Here is an 18,607-nt window from a genome sequence, read left to right on the forward strand (position 1 = left end):
ATTGTGAAAATTGCCTTGACATAACCGGGGTGATGTTATGCACTGGTGTTGAGGCGTAACAACCTAAATGCTTTTTCCACACTCCCAATAATGCACAGACACTCAGACCCTTTCCACTCGGCCCTAGAAGCACAAGAGGGAAATAAATCCTTCACATGTTTTCCTGGCTGACACTGAAGGAACTCATCAACCCACAGCGAGATGCAGTGAGATCCAAAACTGGACTCTTTGTAGTTGAGCAGGAACAACTTCAGCCAACTGGAAATTACTCCTGATGGAAACTTTGTGATTTTTCTTTTCCAGCAGATTAATTGAAGTAAAAGTTTAACTTGATATTTCATTCCAGTATCTCCTGGCAACTGATAATCAGTGATAACTGCTATGCTAGCGATTCATAATTGAAAGCATTTCTCCTTCTTGCAAATGGCATCACACATTTGGAATTGATAATGCAGAGAGATTTGGCCTGAATTCCAAATTACCTAAGGATTCAAACTCATGATACTGATTATTTTTCAAATCTCGTGTTTTCAAAGACAAACTGCAGTTCACATTCCCTCATATTCTCTTGCGTGTTTGAACTATTAGAAAATAGCTGGTTCATGTTTCAAAGGATCTGATTTTCTAATAAAAGGTCTAGAATTTTATCCTTTATATTTCATTTTTATAATGAAAAATTCTCAGCTAATCCAGAGCCTCCAAATCACTTAGGAATTATCACAGATACCACAGTATCAATATCTGTGGGAGAACTCCCCAGCCCACTGTAAATCAGTACATCTGTAAAAGAGAAATATAGACTGTCCTGTATAAGAAAATAAAAATTAAGACAACAGTAAAAACCCCAGCAAAGGTATTCTTCACTCAACCCACACTGGCAGGTGACTTAGGGAGACAGATCAGGTTCCAACACATTACAGGAAAGACAAAAATCAAATTATCATAGAATTATTTAGGTTGGAAAAGATCTTTCAGACTATCAAGCCCAAATGTTAACCCAGCACTGCCAAGCCCACCACTAAACCGTGTCCTTAAGCCCCACATCTACACGGCTTTGAAATACCTCCAGGGATGGTGACTCCACCACTTACCTGGGCAGCCTGTTCCAGTGCTTGACAACCCTTCTGGGGATGAAACTTTCCCTACTACTCAATCTAAATATCCCCTGGTACAGCCTGAGGCCATTTTCTCTTGTCCTATCACTTCTTACCTGGGACAAGATTCCAATTCCCACTTTGCCACAACCTCCTGTCAGGGAGTTGTAAAAAAGGGTGAGGTCCCCCTGAGCCTCCTCTCTCCAGTCCCCTCAGCTGCTCCTCACCAGATTTGTGCTCCAGACCTTTCCCAGCTCCGTTGCCCTTCTCTAGACACATTCCAGAACTGTTGTATACTGAGGGTCCCAAAATTGGACACCACACTCTCAAGGTGCAGTCTCACCAGGGCCCAGCACTGGGGGACAGTCACTGCCCCGGTGCTGCTGCCACAGCACTGCTGACAACATTTCTGTAGTTGTGCTCTGCCCTGGGCTGAGAAAAGGCCAGACTATGTCAGCCGGAAAGATCACACCCATCCCATGACAGGAAGACATCCCACCCTCCAAAATATTTGCTCCAGAAATGTAAATCCCAAACTCAAACCGCCCACTGTGGTTCTCCGTAGGGCTGGCAGGAGGCACCTCAGCTCCTGTGTGAGGTGGGCTGGGAATCTCCTGCTCCTTCCACACTCCAGCAGCCCTTGGCCAGAGCTGGGGCTCGTACACAAACCCCTCTGCTGTCAGCAGGGACATCTGAGTGAGAGGATGGAATGATGGATTCCACACGCCCATTCATAGCAGCTTTGGTGGCAGAGGATCCAAACAAGTCAGGAAAATAACATATGACTACAGCTCTGAGCAAAAGAAAATAATCCGTTAAAAGCTGAAGGAAATTTTGCCTAATTCTGCCTTTGATCAAAAAGGAAACTATATACACAGCAGGACCCAGATTTTTTTTTTTTTTTGGACCAGCATATAGCCCATACATGACTCTGCACTTCCAAGTACACAATGTGGGAAGATAAAGAGAAATAATTTTTTAGATCTGTATTTGGAAACACTGGGTCATCCAAAGATTCAGAGAAAAACTGGAAGCTGCCAGCTTGGTGGTGTATTCCTCATCCTGTCATCAAATGCCCTACCTGAACCATGCTGTGATTTCTGAAGCAAGGCAATACTGTTCCCACTCAGCAGAGTTCATTTCAACTGGCCAGGTTGCGAGGGGGTTATCTCTGCCACCTCCTGCTAAGCAAATATTATAAATCATGTCCCTGCTCCACAAAGTAAAAAAAAAAAAAAAAAAAAAAATCAAAAACCCAACCCCCAACCAACCAAAAAACCCAAAACAACTCAAAATAATCAAAACAAACCAACCAAAAAAAACTACAAAAAAACCCAACAGCCAACCAACCAAGACACAATACCCCCCCCCAAAACCAAAACAAAACTTTACAGCAATAATTAACCTAAATATTGAAGTGAAAATAATATTAAAATGTTAACAGCAATTCTCATGAAGACTGATGCAATAATTAAATGGAAATAAATTAACATTTTCATGCACTGAATGAAATAAACACAGAACCCACACACACAAAACCACAGTTTACATTGGAAAGACAGTTTAAAATGAGCATGGTTTAACTCAAAATTTTTTTTATTAAAGTATGAATGCATTTATGCCGGAGAACAGTTTACATACATTGTAAAGCAACAAGCATATTTTCAAGAGGTGTGGGCCCTCCTCAATACATCTCCATGCTCAATCTACATGCTTTACCACTGGACTCGCACATACACTCTCACATACAAACACAGAGACACAACACAGACACAGAGCTATCTGCTTGGATTAGCTTTCTTTTAAGGCTTCTGTAAGGTGCCCTAGTGCCCCTAACATTACCATAATTACAAACAAAATTGTACAAATGAGCAGCATTACTTGCAAACTATTGATCTGCTCTCAGCCTTAAAAAATATCAAGTGAAACAAGTTTTTCCTTTATTTGAGTTTTATTAAACATCTGCATTTAAGAAAGGCATGACTGTATATCTGTGAACAAGGAAAGGTATGGGAATCTTAACATGAGGTTCTCAACCAGAACAGATGTTCAAACCTGACTCCTAAGGGACCATTTCCTTTGATCTTTACAGTGAGGCAGCCCTGCGTGGTGGGACACTGCCAGCTCCATCCCACCAGGGTCGCTCGACCAGCAATGCGGCCAGGGGAACACAGAGCTGTGCCCACCGTGCTCGGATCTCGTCACACCTGAGGTTGATGAGAAGTCACAGTTCTAACACTGACCCACCCAAGTGTCCCTCAGCTCTTCCCAGCGGGCTCCCTCCTGTGGAGCACATCAGGGTAGGATAATGCACAGACAGCAGGGCTGACTTGCTGAACCCCCGGCCACCAGGGAGTATTTTTGCCCACCCCTTTTTGGTATCCTGCAGTAAATAGTCTGAAACTGCAACTACTGGTGTTGGGTGAAAGACGTGGCAGCCAGTATATTAAGAAAATAGGTACAATGAATAAAATAAAGGATAGCATATGATATAATGTGTACATACAAGCATCTTTCATTTTTTATCTGTGAAATGTGACTTAACTGCAGAATGCCAGGCCATTAGTCTAGAAGGCTGTGTATGGCTGTCTTAGCCTACGTACAGTCAAAGGATCTGTGTGATGTATCGTGGGGAAAGATTCTTCGGGAACCATTAGGGCTTTCCAGGCCTACTTGCTTTTGTGCATCAGCATCAGCCCGCAGCTAGGAATGCCAGAGAAGCAACTAATAAAATTGCCTGACCGGTCTTATAAGACAAACAGGAATGACTATACTTTATGGTATGCGCCTGAACTACAAAGATGAGAAAGGGACAGTGATGGGAGGGTGACAGAGGTGGGGGAGGGAGATCTTTTTCTCACTCTTACAACAGCAGCAGATTTCAATGTAACGTAATTACTTTAATGATGCATATCTCTAGGTACCAAATTGCTCTTCTGATTTAAAAAGCTGGTCAGACAAGTGTTTGGCAGTCCTTTCATTACCCAGTTTCAATTGTTGCTTATTCATCTATCAGCTCTCATTCCCTAAGCCATTTCTGCCTTTGCTGAACTGTGAATGAGTTCAGTCAGCCATCATCAGATTCAAATTCATGAGACACTTCCTCCGATGAGCTGTTCCTGTGGATCCGGCCATCGCTTTTCATGCTGTGAAAAGTCTTCTTAAAGGCCTCCATCATGGCATGGGCCAGCTTCTTGGCCTCCAGCTTGCTCTCACACTCCACAGCGTGGCAGTCCATCTGGTAGGACAGGTCATCGTTGATCTCCCGATAGACCCAAGCAAAGATGTTTGGGCTGACGTTGTGGTCAGCAGTGCAGTAGGCTATACGTGCTACCTGAAAGGTATCCATGTGCACTGTCGCCTCACCTTTGAGGTCCAGATGATGCAGCCAGACTTGGAAAGGACGAATTTCCAGAAGGGCATTAGCTGGGTAAACATCCTCCCTGGTGAGTGTGTGCTTCTTCCACAATTCAATGACTGGTTTTTCTGTGCAGCCTGACAAAAATTGCATCCCTGTTGTGGAAACCTTACCCAAATATGTAACCTGCAAAGAAGAGCAAAGATAGGTGAAAACACAGGGAGCAGACTCTGGTGGTAATATCTGCCATCCCGGGGAGTTTCACTGGGGAAATAAAAGCACACACCTCCCCCTCACAAACTCCCAGATTTCCGCATCATTTTCAGTAAAACAATTTTTAAATGCTCTCCAAATATTTGCTTTTGCAAATGCTGACTTCATCATTCAAACCCAGAGATTAAAAATGCCCAAGTGTCTGAGTTTTAAGGCATTCCACTTTCTTCACCACCCCTACACAGCCCAATTTTAGAGCCCATGACTACCCCAAGCTGATCTTAGCAAGTGCCATTGGAGCAGGTCCCAGGTAGATGTGATGCAAACCACTGCTTTTTTTGCCTTCATACTTTATTCAGATGATTTTTCTGTACCATACTTCAAACATTAGTATTAGGGAGATGGAGACAGTCTCAGTTTGATAATGCAAGGCTGCAGGAGGTCAGAAAAGCAGTAGAAGATTTTAAACTGTTTGAATGTTTCTGTTCCAAAATGATCCTGTTTTTCCACCACTTCTGCTACTTCTACTTAAGTATTAAGCCAGGAATAGCTCAAAGCTGTTCAAAACTTTATCTTTGAGCAGGGCTGAGATATTTATTACATCAATTTAAGAAACTATGCTGCTAAAAACTCTAGCAATAAATCTACCCAAGTTTAATCACATCATCTCTCTGCTTTCCTGTCTAGTCCTTTTGAGTAAATACCCCTGTTAGGCAATCAGCACAGGAAAGCAAGGTGGTTTTAGTGCCTTTACAGAAATTTGTTCACCAAATATCAAATTCACTAGGAGGTCCACATCAAAATTCTGTATCAAGCCTGTGCAGAAACATTCCCCTAAATCTGTGCATCTACTAATGAGGCTTCCTTCCACTTACAGCTGAATGGAAGATTATTTTATCTGGGAAAAGGGATTTTCTCTAGGAAAGACAGATCAATGCCACATAAATGCAATTATGTAGATTATTCTATTTATTGCTGTTGTCAGGATGGTACATTTAAGAACAACTATATGAAAGCAAAATTGTCTTCATCTATCTCTTGCAGCAGTAACTGCTTGAGACAGAATCTTGCTTGATGTCTTATAACCTTCTCTACATTTTACTCAAGGCATTTGGAGGAAAAAAGTAATCACATGAACTTTTCAAACTAATTTCTTCAAAATTCTGCATTAAACCCACAGTATAGGTTATTTTTATGTTGCAAATGTGTTAAGAAATGTAAAGAAAAACCATGGAATTTCTACATTTAAGCACATTTAAAAATTATAACCACAAGAAATACAGGATTTGTAATCCATGCAAACAAAATTTTCCACAAGAAAAATATTTTGCTGCAAGTTTCACACGTTTTGTCAAACTTAGAGGCCTAAATTAAGCCATAATTAAGAAAAAAACTTATGAAACTTTATTGGAAGTCTGTGTGACTTAATCATGCTTGCCAAAAAAGCAATTTCATAGCACTGACATTTCAAAATGGGAAGTTTTATTCTTTGCCTATAAATATTCATGATTTGCACTGGGAATAAGTTGAATCTTATAAACCTTTGTATTTTTTTTGGAACAGTGGGAAACACAACAGCTAGAGCAGTTAACAGGCAAGACCTACCACCAGTGTTTTGCCTTATTTTATTTTATTAGTGATGAGAGTTGAGTTCCCTAAAGTACTGTAGAAAAACTTAAAAGAAAACCTCAGAGTTCACAGTGCCAACTAAACACATACAAACAGCATATCCAGGACCAAAGAGGAATGTGTCTACAGCATACTGGGGGGTATTTCAACATATATCCAAAATCAGATTGCTTTGAACAGAGCAAGATCATTGTGCAAATTTGCACATTCAATATATTCTCCAAAGGCTTGCTCAGCACTGTTTCATACTCACAAGCCAGCTAACAAAAGACAAACATTGTAAACTGACACTTGGGGTCAAATTCAAAGCCCATTGCAGCATCAGAAGTCCTTCACTAACTTCAAAGAGATTTGCACAAAGACTTTAAACCCCGAGGAACATGAAATAGCCGCTTGCACTTTGTCACTGCCCAAATACAGCTTTGAATCCCTGGCTGCAGGAGAAGCTGCCACCACAGCAACATTTTGTCCCCTTGGCTGCTGTTTGGAGAGGCCCAATGTCACCTGGAGACCACAGAAATCAGCACCTCTCATGAGTGCACAAGAGGGGATGCAGGGAATTGTTTCACTGCTGGCTCGTCCTAAAGAAGAAGCTGCTGCCAGCTCACGAGCTGTCCTGAGCAGCAGCATGAGGACAGGGAGAGGGGAGGAAAGCAAAGGCAGCTCCATCCCAGGCAGTCAGTGTTGCTGAGCTCTGTGCTGCAAATTCACCCCAGCACACAGCATCATCCTCTGAGCGTAGGCAACTCCCAAGTGATGCTTGGACCTTCAGTAGACAAGGAGCAAGACCAGAGTAAGTAGTCACATAGCAGCATAAATTGAATTTAATGTTCTCCTCTGTTCCTCTGCAACACCTAACTGCAACCCTCTGTTGGCCATCAATCCATGTGTGTGGCCTGCTTAAGAGTGAAGCTACAAAAAATAATGGACTTCCCTAAAATAAAGTAGTTGTATTCTAAGAAACAAAAAAGCAGTGAATTACTCTGTAAGCAGCCAATGCAAAAGTAACTAACAATAAGGATGGTATTCTGGTTTATCAGAATGGGATGTACTGGTCTGATTTGCTGTCCCAGTTCTGTCACAGTATAACTGTGTAGGAACCTTCAGAAAGTTGCTTCTTTTAACATCACTTTGAACCTCCATTATATAAATCTCATTTTCCTTTGAGGACACGTCCATAAATATTTATAAGGTGCATAGACATTACAATAAGGAGCTCAGAGGAAAGAATAAACAAAGCCTCAAGTTTAAAGTTTCTCCTGCACTGTGTCTTCTATAGAAGCATCTACACCTACTAGTGCTGTTACTTTTTGGGTTTTAAAATGAATTATCTTTTCCTAGTTGAGATACAAGCATTTGACAAGAGCAGCATCACTGAAGCTCTTGGTGAAGACAGATGTCTAACACTGTATCACAGCATGATCCCCTTCCAAAACAGGGATACAGGGGCTGGTGAGACACCTCCACTCTCTGACCCACGGAAAGGCACTTCTCCCTGAGCTCAGAGTCACAAGGTTATTCCACAAGCAGTGCTCCCTGCATTTTGGCTCCTCCCTTGACACACCTCACAGCATACCAGCCTTTGTTTAAATGCTCAGAAACCACTGACCACACCATTACCAGTACAGTACAACCATCTTCCTTTTCAATTTCCAAACTGCCAACCAAAGGTCAAAGAACAACTAATTCCTTTCATTATCAGATGGAAAAGAAAGCTATTTTGAGGCAAAATTTCCTACTGGTGGTCTTTCCCATTAAAATAATTGATATCTTAACAGTGTGAAGCCAGCAGGTATTATAAAAAAAGACCCAAAAAAACCCCAGAATTTCATCTTTAATAATCCTAGGAAAGAAATGTGAAGGGCACAGAAAGACATTAGTAGTAGCAGCAGTAGTGATGTTGTTACTGCTATCATTGCACATACAAAAGCACACTGAAGTGCCTGAACAGAATCAACTCCACAGCTTTACTGACCAGAGAGTGATCATTGACAAAGACAGGCAAAGCCACAGTGCAGGCTGAAAGCCACATCTGTGATAATGCAGCTCTGAGCACCAGCAAAAGTTCACCAGGACTGAATAATGCTTTTTCTTCCTCTGAAATTCTGGAAGTCACTTCCACAAATTTCTGGAAGATAAATACACACTTCACAAAAATTTCTCGTGCATGTTAAAAATTATCCACATTCTTTCCAGCCTTTCTATGGCAAATTTCATCCTCTGGCAAGCCACTGTCACCAAGCATGACATAAAATACTCTTGAGGTTTCAGCACCTCTGCTTGCAAGAACCCAAATCTTTTGTAAAGCCAAGATATTCTGAAGAGCTTCTTATTTTACCCTAGAGATTTGCCAACACCAGTGTCAGTATCTGGCAAAATCACCCTCAACTGAAAAATGCTGTGCCTTTGCCCTTTTGTAATGCAGCTACACCCATGTGACACATAGAGATGTCTCATGTCAAAGGACATGAAGAATAATTGATGTCTTTTTCATGCACTCTCTGGAACACAGAAATATCTGAGTATTTTGACATTGTTGTTTTCAGCCCCTTCAATCCAATAGTGTATAGTGAAAATGCCTTTTAATAACTATGTTTAAGAGCTTACAAACTTTGAAAAGAGCAGTAGAACAACTGCCATAGACATTTACACTTCTAGCACAGTATGATTTGTCAGAAGTCATAAGGGGTTTTTCCTTTCCATACTTTCCATCATTGATCTCACATTTTTCACTTGCAATTCGTAGCAGATAAAGAGCAGCTCAGCTCCTGCATGTGTTAATCTGACCTCAGATCTGACTCCCCAATGGATCATATACCCATACTACTCCTATCTCACAAGCCTCTCTAGGGCACCTGAAGTTTGGCACTCAAATGACTTTTTCTCCTTCTGTTCCCTACCCCCAGTCCATAGACTATCAGTGCTCCAAGAAAGCAGATCCAAGCTGTAAAGACCCATAATTATGGCATTACAGGAGGACAGATGCTCTTGGCACAGGAGTTGGCACAGGAACACATACCTCACAGGACTCTCGCCTCTCTCACTATTCAAGACCATGATCAAAAGACCATATGTAAAATTAACTCCTTGTTTATTTATTTATTTCTTCCATACCAGATAAGGAGGGTCTTTGTCAGCTAAATCAACATAGAAAATGAAAAAAAAAAAAAAAAAAAAAAAATAGAGCACTGACCTTGAGCCAGCAGGTATTTACTCTGCATATTTGCAGTCACCAAAGGATGCCCTAGAGGATCTTGAATCCTGTGCAAATCTTAGTAATAGATGACTGTCTCTTTTGTTGATCAGTGTTTTAAAAGAAACATTCCTTTAGCCTCAAATTTGGTCTAGTTGCAACTGATTATGTTTGATCAAGACAGTTTGCTTCACTTAAATGTGAGGCAAACAGATGTAATGAGACATTTTCTTTCTGAAAACAGACCTCCTCCTGTGGCACCTTCAGGATATGTGGCAATGAAGAAAGTGACTGTAAGGGTCTATGTTAAGATGCACAGGTACAGACCCTCCAGTCAGCAAGTAAACCACAAAATCGTGAAAACATCAGGATTGAAAGAGATCTTTAAGATCATACAGCCCAACAATCCACTCAGCACCACCACTGCAACCCCTGCACCACTGAACCACATAATCCAGCACCAGATCCAGACACCCCTTAAACACCTCCAGGGATGGCGACTCCACCACCTCCCTGGAAAACCTGTTCCAATGGCTGAAGCTTGTCACTTCATCCCAGCCCAGCAAGAACCATCAGCCTACAGATCAGGTAAACTTGCAGAAGTTTAAAGAAGAGTGAGGAAAATACCACGCAACAGAAGAGTGCAGAGGAGATTGGAAGTACAGTAGCCAAAAGCAGGTTTAGGAGGATGTGTTCATGTCTTTAAAATTGCTTCAAGAACACATACATGGGTTTGCTCCCTGGTTTTGCAGCAAAAAAAGCAGATGAAGGATGAAAAAGTTCAAGCTTCACCAAGATTCCAGGCACACATTGTTGAGGCCAGGACACAGCAAGCTTCATCTCCACATCATAACAAGATCTGGAAACTTCTGCAAGAAGTTGCTACTCAGGAAACCTGTGCTCAACTTCACTGTAATGTCAGTGTGCCCCCAGTGGCATCTCCAAGCTGAGTGCCTGGGGAGAATCAGGGCTCACCAAGGAGTCACAGATTTGATGGCTGAAACTAGTTTTATCCTCAGTGGAGCTGGGATACAAGTGGAACAGGCCTGCAGCATGCTGCCCAACAGCTTGGTAAATCCTGGCACAGCTTTCATGTCAATAAAAGCAGATTTAGCTGTAGAGTAATTTTCAACATCTTTAATTAACACATCCAGCTCAAGCACAGCAGGAGCGCTCTGTGCTGGGCAGGGTACCCGTCTCACCACACCAGCTCAGCTCTCCTCACCCTAAAGCACAGTGACTCAGCCTCAGGCTGGCAGCTTGGGATTTAGAGCCAAAAGCTGCTTGTTGGCTCTGAAGGAAAAACAAAAATATCCCAGACATTCCACTGGATCACTGAGCAAATACCAGGAACTGCATTCAAGCAACATTTGCTTAAGACCCAAAAAAATAACTCAGTCAAGTAAAAAGGCTTCACAGTTTTCCTCTGCCTGTCACTGCTTCCTCACCCACACTGCCTGTGTCCAGCCAAAGCCTTGCAGCACAAACACAAACACAAGGACCTTTGTGGGAACGGCAGGGCTCCTCAGCACAAAGAAATACACAGTAAATTAAGAAGTGTGGCTTACAGAAATATGTGAAGAACTTTTATTTTTGAGACAAAATTCAGAGGGAGAACAGACAGAGCTAGGCAACGATTTAATGGAAAATAACCATCAACTCTGAGGGCTGCCCACTGGATTAGGAGGGGAAAGAAAATACATCAGTAGTTAATGTCTGATTTATTCCAAGGAATCAAAGGAGAGCTCCAGAAAAAGCTGGAAGCATCAGCACCTCTTCAGCAGTTAAGTCAACAGCACCTGACTCCTTTTGTGGGACCAAGGCTGAACTTGAGTCTTACAACAGTGTTACAATCCCCTCTTGAAAACAAAAAAAATAAACAAGCCCAGCAAGAAATGCATTTGACTCTTTACATCTTCAGAACTGCTAAGGAAAAACAACTGCTGGGCAACAGCTGCTCCAGTTGTCCATCTGTCCCCACAGCCACACTCACAGCAGCCCTTTGCAGGTGCTTTTATTTTCCCATGTGTTTCTCATCTGTGACCATGCAGAAGATCCTGCCTTAGCTGACCCCCAGGAAGGGGTCGCCACACAAGTAAGGCATAAAGTGATAGCACAGAATAGTCACTTTGTAATTCCCCAAACTAAATGTCTTTGAAGAACAGAAGAGCTCTCATTTTTAGTCCATCATTGCTCTTTCAGGTTTTACAGCCTCCATGCTTCTCAGTAGCTGTAGCACGCAAAGGAGAAGGAAGAGCTGGGGCACTGTGAAAATACCTTTTCTTGAAAAATGTCCTTCCCCAATAGAAAGAAAGACATAATTCCAATTTCAGTGCTGCTGCTTCTGAGGTTGCCTAGGAAAGCTGTTTAACATGGCAGCAGGCAGATGTCACAGGTGAGTTACTGTGATCCAGAGTGGATGTCTACCCCAGGTATTAAAGTACTGCCTTCAGTTAGACCTAAGACCTAACTTATATCCAGTGATCAGGAGTCTCTGCCTCACTGGCAAAATAGTTAACCAAGCCCAAACACAACCTCAGCAAGAGCCAGCTCTGCTCCCTGCAGCCTCCCATTAGCAACAAAAGGATCGCCTCTTGCATTTCATTCTCCACTGGACAGGAAGCTCTTTTTGTGGTTTGGCTTGCGGGGATGAATCTGAAATGAAATCAAGTGGAACTGGCAAACTGCAGTGAGCTTGCAGTCAGAGACTCTTTGGTCCTGGTGTGAGTGGAAGATTTACACTGCACTATTTAAAACTCAAGAAATCAATTTCATTCTAGCAGCAATTTAAATATGTTGTTGTTCAAGACATAACTGAATGAATAAATATATCCATCACACATAGCCTCAGCAGGGGTGCTGGACACCCTATTGCACAACTTGATTACTTTTACTCCCAAATATTTTATTTATGTTGCTATTTAGATCACTTTCCTCCTTTGTCTCCTTTCATTGTCTCATGTAACTGCCTCTCTGTACTCAGTTACCACTGGGTTGAAATTAATACTTGGATAAACCAGTTATCTTGGATAAACCAGTTATTCCCATTGTCTTCAGGAGTCTTCACAGGCAAGGAGAGAGGTGGAGGCACTCAGGAAGGTGAGAAAACCAACCCACTCTGCAGCCACTATTGCAATTTCTTGAAATTTCCATCACAAAAGGTCCTTTCAAAACCTTTCCTCTGCTACCTCAAAACCTTCTCACCAAGAACATCCCTTCTGCCAGGAGAATGTGGCATAAGTTTGCATGACCACAATCTCCCTGCAAATAGACACCTACCTTGATGTTTATGTTCAAAGTACACGTAAACCTTTTTCATTCTTTATTCACATGAGGTTGAAACTGAAAATGGAATCCTGATTAAGCACCTCATCATGTTTCAGAAAGCTTTTTAGTCCTGGGAGTAGAGGGAAGGAGTCCATGAACACAGAGGGGAGCAGACTGCTTTTACTTTGTTCCCCTTCCTTTCCAACCCACAGAAAATTCACTTTGGCACCAGTCCTACAAAAACTTTTGTACCTCATGGAGCATGCAAAGAGGGAGTACAAGAACAGTTACTCCTTCAGCCACCTTTTCCATTGAGGCATGTGTATTTTACATACTCTCCAAGACTTTGGACACTGAAGCACTCCCAGAAAGCCACACAGAATGCATGTTTTTCACTATCTTTTATGGGTAAGAGATCTGTCCTCAAGGTTCTCTTTTTTGTGCATTCCCCAGGAGATCCTTGTGTTTCTCCTTTAGTTCTTCCCTTCAAAAGAAGATGCCAAGTAATAAAATTGAACAAAAACTCTGTTACTAAGACATGCAGTTCTAGAGACCAAAAATCTCAACTGCACTTGATTCCTGGCACAACTTGACAACACCTGAAATTAAGAACAAAAGGGAAAGGAGCCAAGTTCAGGAACCACTGAAGATGACTACAAATTTGGATTGTGTATCAAAGGAAGTGTCAGGTCTACATTGCAGAAAGAAGCAATGCTCATAAAATTATTTCAATTCTTCTTCCCCCAAGTTTTATAAGACCAGTACCATTCAAAAAAAGGGAAAAAAATTACAAAACAAACCACAGAGACTCCCAGAAATAGCAGTACTTGGTCCTTCTCCTATCATTCACACACTACAAATGAAATACATTCCCTGAGGAGTACAGGAACACAGAAATATCAACCCCATACAAATGTAATTGTACCCACATCCCACAGAGTCTCAGATTAAAATACTCTGCTATTACTTTTACATCTCCTTCATGATCATTATGTGAAATGAGTTCCATGACTTAACAAAACCCTTTGAGATTTTTCCATCTCTCAGAAGTTTTAGCATCTTCATGAAAAGTCTTATTTAAAGGCTGGAGAAGAAGAAATACAGTGCTTACACTGGGATGGAGTGCTTATACTGCAGGAATGAAAAACAGACCTTGCATATTTCAGCTTACTAAAAAACACTAAACATATTATAAAGAATAAAATATAGTTAAACAACTCTTTTTATTGCCAAATGAGTCCTTAGATAAATATGCCTGATTTATCATTTGTTTGTGTTATCAAATCCTGGATCCAGGCAATAGCAACAGAGGCTCTACACAGACCAGAAATAATACAACCTCACTGCCTCTAAGGTTTATGACACTGTATTACAATTAAACCAGAAATTTCCCTTTCAAAAATGCAACAGTATGTTAGCAGACTAAACAGAAGACTTTAAAGGAATTAATATGTCCCAAAGATTATAATGATGGAAGACAATAGTGCCATACAGTTTTTAATTCATTTCCAAAGCCATGGTTCACAGTGCCTCCAAGGTCCTGTTTTCACAATGGATTTAGCACTTGTCTGTGTCTTCAATATAGTCACTGTGCATTTAGATAATGATTTTCCAACCAGCACAAAAGGACCTGAAAGTGATCCTTAGGCCCTGTGAGTGAATTGGGCATTCATCAGGCTCTCTGGGCTCCAGAGATGCTCATCTGCAAATTTCTCTCTGCATCAGGAGGCTTTTCACAGTGTCACAGAGGGAGCCTCCTTCCTTTTCTGATTAATTTAATCACAGTACCGCCCAAGCGCCTCTCCCAGAAAAGCTACATTGCCTCCAACCCAATCTCTTGGCTGTATTTCACCTCTGAGGTGACAAGCCTACAAAGCAGCCAGAAATACAACCCTTAACCACCTGCAGCAAAAACCAAGACATGGAGATTTCTATAGTGCTAATTTCAGCCAAGATGAAAGGAAACACTAAACCTAGGATGGGAGAGCCTGGAAAGCAGCACTCCAAAGTGAAGGACTGTCTGGAGGAAAGAAGGGGATGGAGGCAAAGGTCCTCCTCTCTGGGGACAGCTCTACTTATCACTGCTGCAATTTATGTCATCCATTACAGCAGCTTGCCCCCAGTACCACTCAGATGGTTGCAGGTCAGACTGATCACTACTCACACCAATCATACAGCAACCTCCTAGAAGCTCCCTTCGTAGCCACAGTTCATCTCTCTGTATTGCAGAGGTCGTGGCTTTTACAAAGGGCAGAAAATTCATTTTCATAGGTTCCACTGGCCCAGAAGTTGACTTTGCAAAGACAAAATCTATAGCAAGTAGCTCTACTGTTGATCTTTTTGATAAAGGATGAACTGGTGAAAATTTTAGAGCACTAAGGAAAAAAGAAGCTACTTACGAAAATAAAGAAATCCTTCACTGTTTTTATCCACAGTTACCATCTTTATGCAGTAATGAATACCACCAGCTGAAAACATCATAATTCTATTTTCTACCTTTGCAGTCTGGCAGTCACTGGGCCACTGCCAAGCCACAGGGAGGTGAGAGCCCCCCAGAGACTTTGCCACTGACACTCAGAGACCTTTGCCCAGCTGCTGCTTGGCCTAACCAGGGACAGAGGGCCAGCCCTGGATAAAGCAACACTGACTCTGAAATGGCTCTTCAGCATGACAATAGAATACAACTTCCTAAAGAAATTAACATTCTAGGATGCCTATGACATTCTCTTGAAGCAAAATGTATCATATGAAGCAGAGGCTATTCTGTAGTAAAATACGCTCAAGGAGGTCCCACCACCCAAAAATATGGCTATGACTGCAATAAATAGATGGTAAAAATCTCAGAACCCTTACCCTTATGATTGTTTTCTATATAAACAATTACTCCAACATTTTCCATTAACAAGGTGTTTCACAGCTCTGTAACAAGCAAAAACTCAGTCCCATTTATCATCATTCTAGGGTTACAATTTTCGATATAGTTTTTTTTTAATTATTTAATAGAATAAGCAAATCTTTTAAGAGTTTAATAGTCCTTGATTATATCAAACTAGGAGTACAACTAGTGCATAATACTTTCTCCAGCAGTTTCCAGGATCAGACAGTAAGGAAGAATAAAGAAGATTAAAGAAGCAATGTACAAACTGACAAAGCAGTGGCCAAGACAGAAATAACTGCTCCCAGAACAAGGTTTCTCCTCCCCAGAGACCAGGAACCAAGTATTTCCAGGCATTTCAAGAAAACTCATGGGTTTTGAGTGTTCTCCCCCTTTGCTCTGACACGTTGACAGAGAGATTTTCAAAAGAGCATGGACAGCAACGCATGTCAAGCATTTTAAGAAAAGCTGACCATTCTCTCAGTATCTAAAAACGCAGGCAGAAATTTGGCAAGAGGAATTAGTGTGTGCATTAACAAATAAAGAATCACTCATCCTGTAAAGTTCTGTAGCTTTCCCCATGTAGCCCAAAGCCAGGAGAAGCAAAGTGGTCCTGTTCCCAGGGAGCCTGATCCAGACACAGCTGTACTTTTATGCAAGGATTAGAGCCTCTGCTAAGCATCTCCTAACACTCTCATTTCCTACCAAAGCTGTTATTATTTTGCTTAAGTGGTTTTAAATAGAAAATGACATATATTTTAGGTTAGTTATGCATGAGCTTAAATATGACAGCACAATAGAAACCAAACAGCATTTTGGGTAAGAAAGAATTTACTTTTTGCTGAAAATACAGACATTTACAGTACAAGCACACACTATATTATTTGTTTCCTATTATCTGCTTCTAGCCTGCCACTCTTTTCCTCTGCTGCCTCCTCATCAAAACAAATTGGTATCTCTTGTTGGGCCGAAACCAAGCAGAAGATCCTTTAATTACAGTGCAAACCCACAAACAGCATTAAAGCTCAAGCCATGTATGCAAAAATCAAATCTGAAGAGACCAACCTAGCTATTCCTGGGAAGAAGTATTATTTACAAGGAAGCATACTGCATCTACAACAAATTCATGGGAAGCACAAAACTCACAGCAAAACAACAAAAAACAAAACAAAAAAAAAACCTGCACTGTTTCTTACTCCAGGCAAGAGCAGACAGTACATGATGTTTCTTTGTAGGCTCTTGTTTGCCTTTTGTTTTTCAAGGAGAAAAAGCTGAAATAAAGGTTAGACCCTTCCTGAAAAACCAATTACTGTGGCAGACAATACAGATGTAATTTTTCTTCATGTTTTGTCATTAGCAAGGTCAGATATTTAATTTTTTAAAAGTAGATATAAAACAATGGCCTCTCCCTTTCTCACAAAAGCACCAGAGAGATTATAAAAATCTCCACATTAAAATCAACTACAGCAAAAACAAGGCAGCCCCTCCCATGGCAGCAAGATCATGCAACTGCAGCAAAGCCCCTCTGGGGAGGAACTCGTAACACCCAGAAATGGCATTAATGCATCATCTCGTAATGCCTGTCACAGCCTTGGGTTCCTGTGGTCCCAAACTGTTCAGCAGTGCAAACAGACAGCTTCCTATCACCATCCTTAAAGTGACACTGTGCTATTCTAACAGGCTATGACAGACATATATATGTACTGCAAAATAACTCTATTGAATTGTTTATAACACTTTTCTTCTTAAAGAAGCATTTAGCAAGCTGTATCATAAAAATGCAACAAGCAGCTGCCTACATGGCCCTGTATATGCCAAATTCAGAGTTTAAAAGAGGAGGTGATGAACAGCATTACTGAAATTTATGAGGGAACAGGGCAATTAACAGAACAGAAACTGGGCTCCAGCAGTGATGCTCAGAGTACTATTCCTGCAAAAAGAGACACAGCTTTCCAATGATTGCAGTACTTGGGACACTGCCTCATTCACAGCACACTGTCATTAGAGAGGTGTCTCCCAGCATGGCTGGGGACAGGGGGAGCAGTGGCCTTGCACCACCTCCACACCCAGACACTTGGCAGAGCAGGTTCTGGCTACATAAACACTCAAGAATAAACAAATACAGAGGACAGGCACAAATGAACCAAGATAACTGCACTACCTTCTTGCATCTGCTTTCTTTCCTGTGTGTCATTTGTTCTGCTTCCATCCTTTGCTCCCAGAAAAGTGCAATCCTGGCAATGGACAAGTGTCCCCTCTCACCCCCCCCAGCACTGCTGCACTGATGGAAGCAGCACCTGCTTGGGACAGAGCCCAGGCAGAGTGTGGAACCCACAGAAACTACAGCAAGTGGGAGCTTTATCTAGGGAAGACTGGAAATTTGTGGAACAGATAAAGAGCCACAACACGACCTGGAGAAAACCCTTGGGAGATATGCAGCTGTTTCAAGGGCAGAGTGCAAACCAGAGTACACCTAATACAGGGAAATGCATGGATGTGCCTGGATAATCCATAAAGATACTCCATACATCAGTCAAATGTAGTTCATGTGATCATGAACCAATGACTAGAACAAGCACTGTAAGGTTTACCCAGACATTTTTAATTTAAGATAGCGGGGTGAAATTTTAGAAGGTGAAGAGAAGAAATTCCATGGAGTGATCCAAAAGGTGCATCTCAAGGGTGGGTCATACAGTAGAGGATACCAGCCAGAACGGCTAATAAAAACAGAGAAGCTGTGAGATCCCAGCAGAACTGCCACCTGTGCTCTCTTGGATGTGGCCCAAGAGGATGACGGCATGGTACCACAGGCCAAAGCAAAATCTACTCTCCATTATATCAGGCTGTTGCCCTTTGGAAAAATACATAACCAGCACAGCTAGGTTTAGCTAGAGTGAACTTCAGAGAAGGCAAAAATCACTTTGGCTACTACTTATAGATTGGGTTTGGACATGCATTAAGAACTGTCTGGAAGACAT

General features: G+C 41.7%; 1 protein-coding gene across 3 annotated transcripts in view; it reads right to left on the bottom strand.

Moving 5' to 3' along the window:
- Nucleotides 1-3,012: 3,012 nt before the first annotated feature.
- PID1 (phosphotyrosine interaction domain containing 1) overlaps nt 3,013-18,607 on the bottom strand; it is a 92,016-nt gene continuing 76,421 nt past the window's right edge. For all 3 annotated transcript variants that reach the window (XM_021536980.3, XM_021536982.3, XM_021536979.3), the window contains one exon: nt 3,013-4,638. In XM_021536980.3, the coding sequence (XP_021392655.1) occupies nt 4,162-4,638 (477 nt within the window). In that variant the 3' untranslated portion in view covers nt 3,013-4,161. The remainder of the gene's footprint in view (nt 4,639-18,607) is intronic.

The sequence above is a fragment of the Lonchura striata genome, chromosome 10 (assembly GCF_046129695.1).
Source record: "Lonchura striata isolate bLonStr1 chromosome 10, bLonStr1.mat, whole genome shotgun sequence".
Taxonomy (NCBI): domain Eukaryota; kingdom Metazoa; phylum Chordata; class Aves; order Passeriformes; family Estrildidae; genus Lonchura; species Lonchura striata.